The sequence below is a fragment of the Grammomys surdaster genome, unplaced genomic scaffold (assembly GCF_004785775.1).
Source record: "Grammomys surdaster isolate TR1022 unplaced genomic scaffold, NIH_TR_1.0 166, whole genome shotgun sequence".
Lineage (NCBI taxonomy): Eukaryota > Metazoa > Chordata > Mammalia > Rodentia > Muridae > Grammomys > Grammomys surdaster.
Window position 1 is genome coordinate 13,588,063 of NW_021604614.1, and position 16,988 is coordinate 13,605,050.

Below are 16,988 nucleotides of genomic sequence, written 5' to 3' on the forward strand. Positions count from 1 at the left end.
ATGTGATTACTCTCGGGATTCCACAGCTATGCTGTGCTTTGTAAGATATTCAACATGCTCTTTGCAGGTACAATGAGGCTTGATGGGGGGAAGGGGGGCTGATGTCTCACTGTGTAGCCGAGACTGACAGTAGACACAGACTTCCCTTGTCTCCCCTTCCTGGGTGCTGGTTTGCCAGTGTGCCTGCATCCTCTTTTTAATTAAAAAATTAGTTATGTGTACGTTTGTGTTCATGTGTGGTGTCTCTGTGTGTCTTACATGCACATGGGTGCAGTGCCCTTAGAGGCCAGGTGGAAGCATTAGATCCCCTGGAGCTGGAGTTAGGTGGTGGTGTGCACTGCCTGCTCTGGGTGTTGGGCACCGAAGCATGGCCTGCAAGAGCAGTTGGCGCTCTGAACCGCTTAACCATCTCCCCAACCAGTCATTTTATTTTAATATATTTCAGGTTATAGATCCTGGTATATGTTGTATTACAGCTTTAAGCCATAAGTTTTCATTATTGTGATAACATGAACTATTTTTCCTGTGCTGTTTTAATATAAAATGGAATTTAAATTTTTGTCATTTTTTTTCTTCATTTTGTTCATATTTTTTTTTTAGAAAAAGAATGTCATATTTGAGTTTTAGCTGGATGTGGTAATATGTGCCACCACTGGAGAGGCAGAAGCAGGTAGATCTCTGTGAATTCCAGGATAGCCTGGTCTCTATAGAGTTCCAGGTTATCTAGGGCTGTATATGAAACTTTGTCTCAAAACTAATCTAAACTAACCTAATTGAATTACCCCTACAGGTGAGTTTCAGGCAAAGAAGAGAGTCCACATGCAGAATTCCTTAGTTATAGAGCCCAGGTTTCATAAGTTAGTGCTGGCTGTGTTAGCTGTGGGAAAGAAGGATTTGTCATCTGCATTCCCCTCACACCCTGTGCCCTCCAGATGGATTAAAGAGTTAAATGTCTACAGGTGACTCTGTAATTAGACTAGACGGCGCTCCCTATGAAGTTTTAACTGCCTCTCGGTGGGGAAAACCTTTATGAACTCGGAGGCAGAGACCATGCAGGAGATACTGGCTTCTCAGCGTAAAACTTAATGTCATCGTCACATTCTCAGACGACAACATGGGGGAAGGGTTCACACTCAATATGAGTGACAGTTCACAGTGTTGCTTTAGAAATTATTTCAAAGGCACTTGATGATGAGACAGAGCTCATCATCTGTTATTATGTGGAAAGAAGAAAAGGCTGGGCTGGAAAGACTGCATGGTGGTTAAGAGTAAAGGCTGCTCTTCCAGAGGATGGTGGCTCATAAGTATCACTGCAGCTCCAGGGTGTCCATGGCCCTCTTCTGGCCTCTGTGGGCACTGCATGTATGTGGTGTACGGACATACCTGTAAGCAAAATATCCATATACATAGTAAAAATAAATAAATCTTTTTTTAAAGAAAAGGAAAAATAAGATTATTATTAATATTGTATGTGTGTGAATGTTTTGCCTTCTTGTATGTGAACTACATGCATGCAATACCTATGAAGGCCAGAAGAGGGTGGCAGATCCCTCGGACTCAAATTGATGGCTATTTCTGAGCTGACTTATGAGTGTTGCAAATTGAGCCCAGTTCCTAGAGAAGCCATCAGTACTCTTAACCTCTGGATACCATTCCCCTACCCTACCCTCTTAACACCCCTGCCCCAAGATAGTGTCTCACTGTGTAGCTCTGACAGGCCTGGAACAGTCTTTAGACCAGGCTGGCCTCAAACTGACAGGGATTCGTCTGCAGCCTGAGTGCTGTGATTGGAGCCGTGCGCTGCCATGCTGGTCTTAGTTGTTTTTGTTGTTGTTGTTGTTGTTGTTTAGAGCCGGGTTTTCTTTGTATAATAGCCCTGGCTGTCCTGGAACTCACTCTGTACTCGCTCTGTAGACCAGGCTACACCCACCTGCTGCCATTAGACTAGTCACCACCACTGCCTGGCTTCATTTTTCTATTACTCTTATTTAGGGGCACTGGTGTTTTGCTTGCATGTATGTCTGCCAGTTGTGAACTGCCTTGTGGGCACTGGGAATTAACCAGGGTCCTCTGGAAGAGCAGTCAGTGCTCTTAACCACTGATTCATCTCTCCAGCCCCTCCTTACTTAGTTTTTAAGACACAGCCTCAGTATGTAACCCAGGAGCTCTTGATCCTCCTGCAAATGTCCCCTAGGTGCTAAGAGTACATGTTAGACCATTATACCCAACTTTATACCTGTAATCACACACATGGGAAAAACACTAGGACCAAATAGCTCACTACCTACACCACTGCTCCTGTACCTGGTCTGGTGATGCTATGATCAGTACATAGGAAGCCAAGGCAGGAGGATTGAAAGACTGGGGCCCGTTCCTTTCAAGAAAGAAAAGATAGACTATTCATAATCTTATTTCTTCTTTTTCCTAAAGATGTATTTATTATACACACACACACACACACACACACACACACACACACACTTTAGCTGTCTTGAGACACACCAGAAGAGGGCATTGGATCCCATTACAGATGGTTGTGAGCCACCATGTGGTTGCTGGGAATTGAACTCAGGACCTCTGGAAGAGCAATCAGTGCTCTTAACTGCTAGGTCATCTTTCTAGCTTCTCATAATCTTATTTCTAACTGATAGTATTATTAACTCCTTAATTTCTTTTGTAGCCATCTCATATTTTTTGGCATTTTTTTTTTATAATGAGAAAAACAAATCACTGGGATTTTCCTGGGTTACATATTGAAACTTCGTCTTAAGAAATGAGTTAAGGGCTGGTGAGATGGCTCAGTGGTTAAGAGCACTGACTGCTCTTCCAGAGGTCCTGAGTTCAATTCCCAGCAACCACATGGTGGCTCACAACCATCTGTCATGGGATCTGATGCCCTCTTCTAGTGTGTCTGAAGACAGCGACAGTGTGCTCATATACATAAAATAAATAAAATTGAAGAAAAAAGTTAAAAAAAAATAGAATGAATTATCTACAATCAGTTATATAAAGATTTAATTTGGCTGAGTGTGTTTATACACACCTTTCATCCTGGCACTTGGCAGGCAGATGAGGTAGATCTCTTAGCTTGAGACCAGCTAAGAGTAAGTAAGTTCCAGACTAGCCAAGGAAGGCTACATACCAAAGCTCTCTTTAAAAAAATCAGTATATAGGGGACTGAAGAGATGGTACACCCGTTAAGAGTGCTCACTGCTCTTCTAAAAGTCCTGAGTTCAGTTCCCAGCAACCACATGGTGGGTCACAACCATCTGAAATGGGATCCAATCCTCTCTTCTATGTGTCTGAAGGCAGCTACAGCATACTCATATACATAAAATAAATGAGTAATTTTTAAAAATCCATCTATCTATATATTGAGAGAAAGGTATACTACTTATAATCTTATTTTTTTGTATATATATAATATACATACTTATATACAAAACACTCCGTGTTCCCTAATATCTCAGCTTGGGAGGGCTGCTTCCTTTCTGTGTGTGTGTATGTGTATGTATATACCCGCAGAAGCAGGAAGATCTCTGAACTTGAGGCCAGCCAGAGAAACCCTGTCTCAACCCCTGCCCCAAAAAACTATAGCTAGTTTTTTATATTTTATATTATTCAGCATTGTATCACTCCAAGGAAATAGGCAACATGGACTACTATGTATTAAAAAAGGATTTGTTGTGACTTACAGATCTAAATATTTAAGTCCAGAACTGCATGGCCTCATTGAGTGGACCTCTAAGAGTCACACATTATAATAGGAATTCATGTTCACACAAGTGGTCCCCTCTCTGGTTGAACATGTGGGTGAGGAGTGCAGGTCTGGGGTACCTTGGAGGGTTTAGCCCCAGTAATGAAATTCCTACCACTGGGTCCTACTTTTTTACAGACCCTTTGAGAATCCCTTTAATGATTTCCCAATGACTTTAGGCCTCTCAAATTCCCATAAGGGTCCTTCATGATCTGAGTGGTGACTATGATTCTGTTCTCATCTTGAGTTAATCTAGTTTTGTTGATTTTGATTGTTGTTTTGTGGTGTGTGTGTGTGTGTATTTAAGGCCCTACTTATTAAAGGTCCCCAGCCCTTCTCACTGCTTCCAAATTAGAAACCAACATTGTCTCTTAGGGAGACATTGAACATCCAAACCATAGCAACATGTGTTGTGTATTGTTGATTCTGTCCGTGTGAACTAGCAAGTGCAGGACAGGGCAGGAGAGGAACACATTATCTGTCTGGAGAGTTCAAGTGACAGTTTACATATAGTCTGGCAGGTGCTGCAGGGAGGGAGAGTGCCAAGAACTTGTGGGAGCATGGGTGGCTTTTGAGACCTTGCCTAGCCTCAGTCATAGACAGTGAAGTATAGATTATAAATTGGACCCACCAGGGTTTGCTAGATCTGGAAGGAGCACATGAGTGAGAAGTGCAGGCCTGGAGGCTTGTGTCCCAGGGAAGGGAACTAGTGTGTGCTGGTGTGAACATGGTCAGTGTGGTTAGAAAGGCGCTCAGGCTGGTGAGGCTGCAGCCAGGCAATGTGAGTCACTGTGTTTCCCTCTGGGTTGACTGTTCCTAATGTGTTGTCATTTTAATTTCAGGCTGCTTTGTTGAAGAATGACGAGACTAAAGCCCTGACCCCAGCTTCCTTGCAGAAAGAATTGAACAACCTGCTGAAATTTAATCCCGATTTTGCTGAAGCTGTAAGTTCTGTTCAGAATTTGTTCCTGGGTTTCAAGGACAGACAGTACTGTTCAGTATATCAGAGAGCCACACAAATTTTAGGTTCTAAAAGAAATCATGTTGGAAGATAACAGAGGGCCAAGACTACGGGGCTCCCCCACCATCCTCGGGCCAAGGGCCTGCTGCTGTGTTCTCTCAGTCATCTTGGGTATGACTTTATTCAGGAAATTGTAGACCGATGGATAAAAACATTCGAAGACTAAAGAATTCTTTTCCTTTCTCTCTTTATGAGTGTTTCAAACACATTTTAAAATTAAATGTCCTATTAGATCTGTTTCTCTGTGAACTTCTTAATGTGAACTTCAGGTGATATTTGACTTGACATCAGATTTTATTCACTTCAAAACAGCTCCATTTTGTTTCCCAGTAACTGAGACTCCACCCCTGTTAGAAGAGTGCTTTAATTCTGTGTTTCAAAGCAAAAGGACAAGAATTAACTTGGTAGCTCGTTTTAGTTGGACATTTAGAAGAATTAACTTCTAACTTATACATGAATCACGTTCTCATTAATTCAGTGTTCCTTAATACCTCAGCTTGGGAGGGCTGCTGCCCTTCTGTGTTCCTCGTGGGTCCTAACATAGCCAGTAGCACTGTAGCCTCTGTGTGTGTGTGTGTGTGTGTATCAGTAGATATATTGATAAGCCTGAGCAGACACCTAATGGAATTGTTGTCTGTGGACTGTTCCAAGCCAGTGTTTTGAATCTCCTTTACTTTACCCGTGGAGAGAAGACGAAGCTGCACTGCGGCTTCCATTCGACTACTGATCATTTCTTGTTCTAGCATTACCTCAGCTACTTAAACAACCTCCGTGTTCAAGATGTTTTCAGCTCCACACACAGCCTCCTGCATTATTTTGACCGCCTGATTCTCACTGGAGCGGAGGGCAAGAGTAATGGGGAAGAAGGTTATGGCCGGAGCCTGAGATATGCTGCCCTCAACCTGGCTGCCCTGCACTGCCGCTTCGGTCACTAGTAAGTTGATAGGCTTCTGTCCATGCGGACATGGAAGACAAAGCATCTCAGTGTTAATTGAAACCCGTTTTTAAAGATAATCCATTGCCAGGAGTAGTGGTGCACCCTTTAATCCCAGTACTCAAGGGCAGAGGCACATGGATTGCTGAGTTTGAGGCTAGCCTGGTCTATTGGAGGGAGTTCCAAGCCAGCCAAGGCTATGTAGTGAGACCCTGTCTTTTTTTTTTTTTTTTTTTTTTTTTTTTTTTGGTTTTTCGAGACAGGGTTTCTCTGAGTAGCCCTGGCTGTCCTGGAACTCACTCTGTAGACCAGGCTAGCCTCGAACTCTCGAACTCAGAAATCCGCCTGCCTCTGCCTCCCAAGTGCTGGGATTAAAGGCGTGCGCCACCACCGCCTGTGAGACCCTGTCTTAAAGAACAACACCAACAACAAAAAAAAACAAAACACACTTCCACTCGTGATGACACATGTCTGTAATCCCAGCACTCAGGAGTGGAGGTAAGAGAACAGATGCAAGCTCAAGGCTAGCCTGGGCCACATAGAAGACTCTATCATAAAATAAAACCTAAAACAAGTAATCAAAAAAAATTTTATTTTTTAAATGGACAAAGAAACTGATTTGAGATTTTCTAGATTTGTTTCTAGCTCCCAGAGTGAACCTTTTCGTGAATGGAAACTCCTCCTGAGTAGTATGCTTCTGGAGTCACTGTGTAGTATTGCATGCTTTAGTGCCTGGGCCTGCTTTGTTTTTTGCTTCTAAGAACAATTGGGCCATTTAGTGAATTAGGTCATTAGGTCAGGGGTTCCCAGAAGGACTTTCAGAGGGAGTGACAGTGCTGCAGAAGCTATTTTCAGTATTTGAAAAGCTAAGGAAAGTTGTGTCTGCTGCTAGAAGGCTGCACAGACTTTGGAAGTTCCCTGTACTTTCTCATGAGTTCAGGCAGCCATGACATGGAACCGGTTGGTTTCATTAAAATATATACCTGGCTTTATTGTCTGCTTATTTTTTGTGTGGAAAAGACATGAGAACTTGAAATCAGGAGGAAAACAAAACAATTTAGGCAAGTGTGTGGACATCTTCCTGTAGAAAAGATTTGTGTAAGAGTAGCTTGGCTCAGCTGCACAAGTGGCTGCTAAAGCAGGGTAGGAGCTGCGGGTAACCAGACGTAGTCTGAGAGAAGCGCACTGCTGAGCAGAACGTCAGAAGAGCCCAGAGCAGGGTGACCACGGGAGATGCAGGCCACAGATCATTCCAGACTCACTGCTTAGGTAGGACTCCATGATGTCTTATAATAACTCACTCCCTTTTTGCTTTAATGGCCTGTAGATCAAGCCTTGTGTTTGTTTTTAGACTCCGGTTTGCCATTGAGCAGCAACTCCAGCCCCAAAGACCTTTCTTTTTCTAAACAGGATTTTGTGTTTTTCAACTGGACTTGATCTTGCTCCATAGCTAAGAATGACCTTGAACTTCTAACCTTCCTGCCTCTGTCTCCCAAGTGCTGGGATTTCAGCTGTGCACCACTGCACCTGTTTATGTGGTGCTGGAGATGGAGCTTTGAACCAGGCAAGCACTCTGCTGACAGTTACATCCCCAGCCCCAGAGCGTTGGACATTTTGATAGCTGCTTGTTGCTCAGATACTAAATACTAGGCTCCGCTGTGGGTACCCGGGAGTGCAGAAGTGAAAATAGAGGAAACACTGGTGTGAGGCTTACAGGAGAGAGCGCGGTACAGAGTGTAGCTGCAGTGTTGTCGCTAGTGTGGGCCAGGCTGAGAGCTGAGGGGCTGCCATTGCTGGAAGGAGCATGCACAGTTGCCAAGGACACAGGTTAGTGCTGTCTGTCATCTGCTGACCTGAGATCGGAACACAGACGTGGAGAAGCCAAGTGGCCTGTGCCTGTGTTTGGAGGACAGTTAGGAGCTGACAGTTTGTTTGAGCAGTGCGCTCCTGACTCTGCAGGTAAGGAAAACAGAAGGGGATGGTGATCAGCATTCAGCCGTGGAGACCAGATAGGAACTCTGAGTTGGGAGGAGGCCGTTGCTTCTGTTTTGGGAGGCTAAGTAGGCATCATAGTACATTTCAGAGAGGAAACCAGCTTGCCTCTTGCTCTTTTTGAGCCGTTTTGAGACAGTTTCATGTAGCCCAGCCTGGTCTTGTAACTCCCAATCTTCCTGTCAGTTATCAGGATCAGAGCCTATGAGCCTGTGCCACCATGCCAGGCTCTCTTACTCAACATGTTTGCTTGACTTCCTTATGTTTCTGCGTCAGGAGTCTCTAGTCTGTAGCACGCTGTGTGGTTCTCTCCAGCTCTTCCTTCCTAAGCCTAGCACTGTGCGGTCATCTGCTGTTTAATGGAGCAGTATTGACTGGTGACACTGAGGACCTGTGTATGAAGGTGTGCTTCCTGTTCTCAGGTGACTCAAGTTCTAGGGTGTTACATTCTGCTCGGCAGGGTAGACAGTTTGAAAGAAATGCAGCATAGGCAAAGTGTAGCTGGCTTCTCTATCTGAACAAGCAGCTAAGGAAACAATAGGACTACTTAACTCTGCACCTGTGAGGCTGCTGCTGCTGCTGGAGGGAAGTGCACTGTGTAAGTTCTTCCTTAAGCCAGTGCAACTGAGACTGCTTACATTGAGACTCTTACAGTGAGGTGCCAGCAGCTGTCGGTAGTAAAGCTTTCATCCTTTAGTTGCTATTGGAAAATCGAGAACGTAGGCATGGCCTGTGCCGTTTATAGTTTTGTGAAGTCGTTAAATAAAGTTCACACAGGTTAAGTAAACAGGCGGCAACACACAGTAGTATTTAATGAAGCATTGCAAAATGGGGTGTTTTCAGAGGTGCTGGCTCAGTAGGGTTGAGACTAGCTGGCTGGGCTATCATAAAAAAAAAAAAAACCAAACTTCTGAAAACTGTTTATTATTTTGTTTTTTTTGTTTGTTTGTTTGTTTTTGGTTTTTCGAGACAGGGTTTCTCTGTGTAGCCCCGGCTGCCCTGGAACTCACTCTGTAGACCAGGCTGGCCTCGAACTCAGAAATCCACCTGCCTCTGCCTCCCAAGTGCTGGGATTAAAGGCGTGCGCCACCACCGCCCGGCCTTATTATTTTAATGATGATAAAATAGCAACTGCACATAGTGGGTTGGGTCTTTTCTTCTTTTTTTGTTTGTTTGTTTGTTTGTTTTAAACAATGCATAAACTATCTTTTTGTTTGTTTGTTTGTTTGTTTTTTTGTTTTTTTGTTTTTCGAGACAGGGTTTCTCTGTATAGCCCGGGCTGTCCTGGAACTCACTCTGTAGACCAGGCTGGCCTCGAACTCAGAAATCCGCCTGCCTCTGCCTCCCGAGTGCTGGGATTAAAGGCGTGCGCCACCACCGCCTGGCTATGCATAAACTATCTTAATGAAAGGTAAACTATTAGTCTTTTCCCTGCTGTCTTTTTGGCATTGGAGAGCTGGAACAAGTATTTTAGAAGCAGCAAGGAAACCCATTCCCTTTACTAGCCGTTCCCCGAGCGGGGGCCCGTCCCCGCCTCCACAGTGGATGCTTCCTGCTCCTGGGGTGGGGGCAGCCACAGAGAAAGCAGTCCATAAATAGCTACAGCTGCAGCTAGAGGCCTGCTCATGGACGAACTGTGTGCAAATGACTTCCTGCTACCGACACTGGCGTGTTTTGTGATTGTTAATGGGATATTAATGTTTAGTCTGTCATTAGTCAACAGGCGGAGCTCGCCCTGCAGGAGGCAATTAGGATTGCTCAGGAGTCCAACGATCACGTGTGTCTGCAGCACTGCTTGGTGAGGCCGTCCTCTGGTCTTGGGATTTTGCTCGTGGGTTGAGTTGGCCTCCTGAAGGGCCAGTTTCAATCAGGTTGTTTTGCAGTGGGGTCAAAGGTCCTTAGCAGTGAAGGGAAACTATGGAAATGGACACAAGGACTCACAGAGGGCCCCACAGTCATATATCTTTCTTAATTCATGGCATTTGCTGTGCTTCGAGCACTTTCTATCTATCCAACTCAACATGGGGAAGAGAGTTAAGTATTGCATTGATATTGGCATCAATGAGGTGAGGTACTGTACTAGTGACTTGGTGAGATGTTGGCATATCCATCAGTTACCAAGTCTATATAAAGTTCAGAAGCACTTAGTCACCTCTGACCCTCAGCTCAGTTAAATGCCGGATGGGAGCTTAATGCTTCCTCTGACATGCCTCCCACTCTGGGCTGTCCTGTCAGAGAAGTGGGCCAGTAGCTTGTTTATCTCAGTCTATCTGGCTTTGATAAAGGTTTTCATATGCCTAACGGGTTTTATTTACACTCACAATTCATAGCAACAGTATTGTAGAGAGTTTATCTTGTCCCTTTAAAATTTTGTCTTACGTCCACATTGATGTTTCACGGGAGACCCGCCATTGCCATCGTTATGACACGTTTTGATGGTTATCTCTTGCCAGAGCTGGCTTTATGTGCTGGGGCAGAAGAGAGCCGATAGCTATGTTCTGCTGGAGCATTCTGTGAAGAAAGCAGTGCATTTTGGGTTACCGGTAAGGCTCATCTTTCTGTGAGATTGTTAAAATTAGTGGTGTTGAGCCTTTGTCTCTTCTTCTGCGCCGTCCCCCCGCCCCCCTTCATGAACCAGTGAGACTTAGTGGGTATCCCCACACGTGGTCTCGTTTCTAGTCCTTTGTCCTAATAACATCTGTGAGAGCTCCACTTACGGACTTGATGAGAGATCTTTGTTTAGTTTTAGTTTATTGAGCAACACTTAGTACATTTGCACTTAGGAAATTTGTAGAAAAGGCTGTTCTCCTTTTTTTTAGTGCTGGGGCTAGAACTTAGCACCTCACACATGCTAGCAAGTGCTCTGCCCCCCACTCCCACCCCCCGGGCTTCATCCCCAGCCCTGGGAACTCTGAATTTAAACCAGGGATTGGCAAACTACAGCTTGTGTGTTAAATCTGATGCCCTGTCCACCTGTGTACGTCTGGTGAGCCAAGAAATGCTTGCATGTTTACATGGATGGGGCAAGAGAACAGCCGCAGATAAGCAGAGACCAGATGTGGCCTACAACGTGAAATCTGCTCGGACCCTTGCTAGAAAGTTTGCTGATCCTTGTTTTAAACAGTAGGCCTGCTGGGAAGACCTGTTCTTCTCATTTTGTGGGACAAGAAAAGGCTGAGTTGTTACCTCAGTGACACTGAGGCCTTGCAAAGTAGGAATGGCTTTGGAGTGTAGACTGCTATTAGAAGACTGTTATTCTGTCTCAGTGTCTGCTGAATCCGTGACCATAGACCATACGACTGACTGTGCCCTCATTCTCAGGAAGTTAGCAGCAAAATTGAGAACAACTTAATGTACATACTTGTTCAGTCTGTGCATTACCTATGTGCTTTCTTCTGGGAAAGGAAACATACATGGACCGAATTGAAGTGGCTCTTTATAGACTGCTTAAATATACTCTGGTTATGGATTCAAACCGCTTTTTTTAGATGAGCTTTTTACCCTTGAGGAGAATTCTAGAAGCTAAAGGATCACTTGTTGCTCATGACAGGCATCCTGTTTTTTTAATCTCCTGTTACCTAATGTGCCCAGCACTGTCTGCTCTATTATCTCATTGTAATCCTTACCACGATTCTCTATGATAGGTTTGATGCCCATTTTACAGATGAGGAAGCTGAGGCTTAGCTAAGAAGCTAAGTGACTGGCCCTAAGTCACACAGTAAGTAGCAGAGGCAGTGTCTAAGTACAGGTTACCTAATGCTGAAGCCCTGGCGCTTTGCCATGTTTGCTGTGCTTCTCTTCCAGCCCTAGCGATTCAGGAATGTATCTGTCATGGGTCAGGGCTAAGGTCAGGTCCTAGGTTCTTTAAGAAGAGCTGTCACTGTGCATGTGCTGAAATGTGAAATCCACCACATTTCTGAAGAGCAAAACAAATTCTGTCATGTAATCTCTATCTTGGGTCGTGGGTATATCTGTCCCCTTAGTACCTCGCCTCCCTGGGAATACAGTCCCTTGTTCAACAGAGAGCTTTTGCTGGGAAGACGGCCAACAAACTGATGGATGCCCTAAAGGACTCTGACCTCCTACACTGGAAACACAGCCTGTCAGAACTTATAGATATCAGCATTGCACAGAAAACGGCCATCTGGAGGCTGTACGGCCGCAGGTAGGTCTCCAGGCGGACTGCCAGAGCCACAGAAGTGTGGAGCCTTAGAGAGGGAAGCAGGAGCTGTCGGAGCTGGCCTGCGCAAGGCTGTCCCCCTTTGGGATTTGTTCACCAAGGGGATTAGAGAAATGCTTCGTCATCTGGAGACATTTTGTAGTCTGCACACACTTGGGAAAGTCTTCCCCATGTACACAGTTCACTCTCCCCGGCTGCTCTGTGTATAGCTGGTGGGTGATCGCTCATCTGGTTCACACCTTTGATCTCAAGATGATGAGTGTACTTGACCAGTGACCCGCTGGGACTCAAACCTAGATCACCTGACCCTTCCTGTTCGCATGCTGCATGGCCTCCTTGTGCAAGTCCAGCACCCTCCCCCTCCCCCCCACAGCTGCTTGTGTAGACAAGGTTGCTTCTCCGTTGAGGTGTTTTCTCTGGATATCTGCAGCCACTGCCTGTTTTCCACTCGGCCACCTGTAGTTTGGAAGTAAACTTCTGAACCAGACTTTCCCTTGGAGCCCTGTCTTGATCTCACACGTTCCCTAGACAGCCTGCTGTTTCTAGGAATTCCGTAATGAAGGAAGCGCCTCTTTACCAGTCTTGTTTTTGTATTTCAGATAATTTTTTGGCACGGTGTGCTCTGAAACAGCTGCCGACACTGGCCACTGCCTGCATTGCCAGAGCAGCCGGTGCCAGGATGGCATCGGGTCTGAATTTACCCGTGAAACCTAATTAGCATTCTGTGACTTCAGGGAACACGGAGGGTGGGGAGGTGGGGTGGGGATCTGGGTGCCAAGTGCTCCCAGATAAGTTGACCTCTACGTTTCCTGGGGGCCTGCATTCCCAGGATACTTCTGCTCTCCTCAGCCTGAGGGCAGGAGAGCTGGCATGGGGAGGAGTTGTTTCCACACATACAGAGCCGCAAGGGTTAATTTTCTTGCGTCTCCACTGAGGATAACTGTAGAATACGGCTCAGGGGCAGCTTAGGTCTGTGCCTAAAGGGGGCCCTGTCCCCTCTCCTTACCCAGCACCATGGCGCTGCAGCAAGCCCAGATGTTGCTGAGCATGAACAGCCTGGAGTCACTGAACGCATCTGTGCAGCAGAACAACACTGAGTCCTTTGCCGTCGCTCTCTGCCATCTTGCAGAACTACATGCAGAACAGGTGGGTCGGCTGAGTCGCTTTGTGCTCTGTTGCTATGACAGAATTGCTGAGGAAACCAGCTTGAAATGAAGCCCATACATCACGGCAGTACAAGTGGCAGCAGAGGTCTGTTCTCTAGGGCCCCAGCGTGGCCTCCAAGGGTGTGCCCTAATGTTAATTCAAAGACGCAACACGGGCGGCCTGACAAGTGCTTCGAGGGCACTGGGGCTCTGCCATTCCCTTCCTCTAGTGCTTGAGAAAAGCACCAGGTATGTGTCAATGGGTCTGCTTGATGCAAGATGCTGAAGACTGGAGTCCCCCATGGAGATAGTCTAAATAGACCCATTGGACCACGTTTGTCCAATGCAGGGTATTTTGGCATCAGCGAAGGGAACAGGAGCTTGGCTACTGGTTTTTAGAAAAGCAGAATAGGTTGGGCATGGTGGTGCACACCTTTCATCTCAGCACTCTGGAGGCAGAGACAGGATGAGGCTGTCCTGGTCTACATAGTGAGTTCCCAGACAGTCAGGGCTATCCTGGCTGGAGAGGCCCTGTCACAAAAACAAACAAACAAACAAACAAAAACCAGTGAGCTAAAGGAGAGATGGAAATGTAATGCAGCAGAGCTGTCTGTGTGTCTGCAGAGGAGAGCTTGGTAATCCAGGCAGAACAGTGAGACCGAGCGTTGGTATCGTGCCTCTGTGCCAAGCCTGTGCTTGATGCTTGTGTGTTATCTTGTAGAATCCTTCGGGAGCTTCCTGAGCTCAGTTTGTTTTATTCCTATTCCATAGAACACGAATCTCAGGTCTGGGGGATTTAAGTGTCTATCCACCAGTACATGTCAGTTCTGTTTCCAGCTCATGGCCAGTTGACTCCAAAGGACAGTGGGATTGGGCTTGACCGTGACTTTCGTCCCACATAATTATATACAGTCCTCCTCATAGGAGGCTAAAGTCCTGATGCTACCTCAGATTCCCCTTAGCTCAAAGGTGAGGACTCTGAGCCTTCGCCTCACAGAACAAGCTGCAGGTTAAGCCAGTCTCCTCCTTTCCTCACGGTGTTCCTCCTCACCCGTGTGGTGTCCATTATTGTTAGGTGTAAGCCCCATCTATACAGTAAAGATCTCTTTCTGTCATCTTCCAGTCCTTTCTGTGAACACTGAAAGGTTGGGCTCTGATGAGTCCTATGTGTCCCCATTGGCTGCTGTCATCCTATGCTGCCTGAGACATTTGTTCCTCTTATCCTTTCCTAGGTCAGAGGGCAAACCATCTGTGTTTACTCTCTGCTGTCTTCTGGGAATCTGATACTCTTTGGGGTTTTTTCTCTGCCTTGGCACTGGAGTTTCGTGCTGTGTTCTGTTCCCCCTCCCCCGCAGTGTGTGTGTGTGTCCCACAGGCTCCTCAAACTCTTTACTAAATGTGCCACTTAACTATGGTATCAAAAGGAAAGACATTTCAGCACAATCCTGTATGCAATCACAGAAGGCAGCGGTAGGACAGTAAAGTTCTAAGCCAGCTTTGAGGCCAGGGGACACCATGGGTGTCATTCCATAGGTACTGTCTACATTGTCTTTTGAGACAGGGTTTCTCACTAGCCTAGGCCAGCAAGCCCTAAGAATCTGCCTGTTTGTGTTTCTCTAGTTCTGGGATTACAAGATCACACTACCACAACCAGTTTTTCATTTCTTAATGTTCTTGGGATTAAACTCGTAACTCCAGAGGGCATACTAAGCCCTAAGGCTGTTGGCCCCTTTCTGTTCCTACTGATGGACACTCGTCCTGTACTATTCCCTGCTAAACCTCAGGAATTGTAGGTGCTACCATGATTTTTTTTTTAAAGGAGAAATTACTGCAGTGTGTACAAAGTTCTCTTACTTGGTCTGAAGTTTGGACAGCCCATCTCAGTACCGCCCCTGCACTATGGCAGCCATGAAGCATTATGGGATTGGCATGGCAGCATTGGCATGTAAACATTACGGGAGCAAAATGGTCGTCTGTGTTGTATTTCAGTGTTTTTGCTTCAAATAAAAGCTTAGTTGTGCCGGACGGTGGTGGCGCACGCCTTTAATCCCAGCACTTGGGAGGCAGAGGCAGGCGGATTTCTGAGTTCGAGGCCAGCCTGGTCTACAGAGTGAGTTCCAGGACAGCCAGAACTACACAGAGAAACCCTGTCTCGAAACCCCCCCCCAAAAAAAAAAAAAGCTTAGTTGTGCAATTGTTCTGCATAGTTCACACTTGCTGGAATGATTAGAGCAAACTGGAAAGCCTTAACTAAGGGACTGGAAAGGTATCTCAGAGTATTGGCTGCTTTTCCAGAGGATCTGGGTTCAATTCCCAACACCTACCTGGCAGCTCACGCCTGTCTACAACTCCAGTTCTAGGGCTTCTGACACCCTCACACAGACATGCATGCAGGAAAAAAATACCACTGGCCATAAAATAAATTATATATTAAAAAAGAAAAACCTTAGCTAAAAAGACATGTAAGAAAGGCATGAGTGTGGGTTTACAGAAGAACATGGATGTCAACAGAAAAGAGAAACTCGGTCTTTTTGAAATTAAATTTAAGACTAGCCAGCAAGATGGCTAAGTGGGTAAAGGCCTTGGTGCAAAGTCTGATGACCTAGGTTTGGTGCTGGGAGCTCACGTGGAAGGAAGAGACAGCTCCTCCCTCCCCCACTGTCCTCTAACTACACACACTGAGTAAATAAATGTCAAAAAAATCAAGACAGTGATATCGTTTCAGCCGGTAAATTAGGCAAAAGTCTTCAAGATCTAAAAAGTACCTTTCGTTTCTCTGTCTATGAGGAAACAGCTGGGCACATATGTATGCAAAGTTGTATGCCCTGTTAGTGCAACATTTATAAAGTGGAATTAAGTAGAAACAACCAGAATATGTATCTTCTGCCTCCTGACTGCTCGGCAGTTTTTTTTTTTTTTTTTTTTGGTTTTCCGAGACAGGGTTTCTCTGTGTAGTTCTGGCTGTCCTGGAACTCACTCTGTAGACCAGGCTGGCCTCGAACTCAGAAATCCGCCTGCCTCTGCCTCCCAAGCGCTGGGATTAAAGGCGTGCGCCACCACCGCCCGGCTTCGGCAGGTTATTTTTAATGTATCAGTTTTTCCCCTCCTCCCTCTTGCTCCGGCTGCTGGTGTATCAATTTATCTACCTAAAGTATGCTAATACAGAGTTATATTATTACTGGAAAAGTCAAATCACTCAAGAAATATGTATTTTGCCTTATGAGATGGAGGCAGATGGATTTCTGAGTTCGAGGCCAGCCTGGTCTACAGAGTGAGTTCCAGGACAACTAGGGCTACACAGAGAAACCCTGTCTCGAAAAACCAAAAAAAAGAAAAAGAAAACTCCACAATCTATAGAATTCTATTCATCCAGTTACAGTGTTGCTCATATTTTTAAAAAAAGTATGTATAGCTACTTCGGAACCTCTATTATATTTATGAGCATAAAAGAGGCTTAGAAGATGTGTCAAACGTAGCTGAGATTCTCTTTGAGAGGGATTACAAGTAACTGCACTGTTTAGTTTAGTTTAGTTTAGATGAGTATTGCTGTGTAATTGTGACCCTGGCTCTCCTGGAGCTCACCAGGTGGAATAAGCTGACTTGTAACTCAACTGTTATCTCGTCTCTGGCTCCCAAATGTTGGTGTTGCAGTCAGGAGCCACCGGACCTGCCAGGCACGGCGGCGGCACGCACCTGCAATCTCAGCACGTGGGAGGTGGAGGCAGGAGGAACAGGGAGTTCATGGCCAGCCCTAACTATGCCTTGCCTTATCGGCCAGCCTAAGTTACAGCGAGACCTTGGCTTCTTAACTGTGAGGCTAGGTATAAACATTTCTTGAGTGTTTCTGTTCTGTGGTACATTATGTATATATATGTGTATATCATGGCTATATATATATTGAGTGCAGAGGTTGATAAGAACTACTTTCAGAAAACAGTTGTTATGATTAAAATTCATAT

The 16,988-nt window shown here is 45.5% G+C and overlaps 1 protein-coding gene across 2 annotated transcripts in view; it reads left to right on the forward strand.

Annotated features, from left to right (window-relative positions):
• The window catches only part of Anapc5 (anaphase promoting complex subunit 5), a 33,204-nt gene that overhangs the window by 8,030 nt on the left and 8,186 nt on the right, over window positions 1-16,988 (forward strand). Inside the window, exons 6-11 of one of the 2 annotated variants that reach the window (XM_028765914.1) lie at window positions 4,600-4,701; window positions 5,522-5,712; window positions 9,421-9,502; window positions 10,158-10,247; window positions 11,688-11,869; window positions 12,895-13,030. In XM_028765914.1, coding sequence (XP_028621747.1) covers window positions 4,600-4,701; window positions 5,522-5,712; window positions 9,421-9,502; window positions 10,158-10,247; window positions 11,688-11,869; window positions 12,895-13,030 — 783 coding nt within the window. The remainder of the gene's footprint in view (window positions 1-4,599; window positions 4,702-5,521; window positions 5,713-9,420; window positions 9,503-10,157; window positions 10,248-11,687; window positions 11,870-12,894; window positions 13,031-16,988) is intronic. The other variant, XM_028765915.1, reaches the window with a different exon arrangement.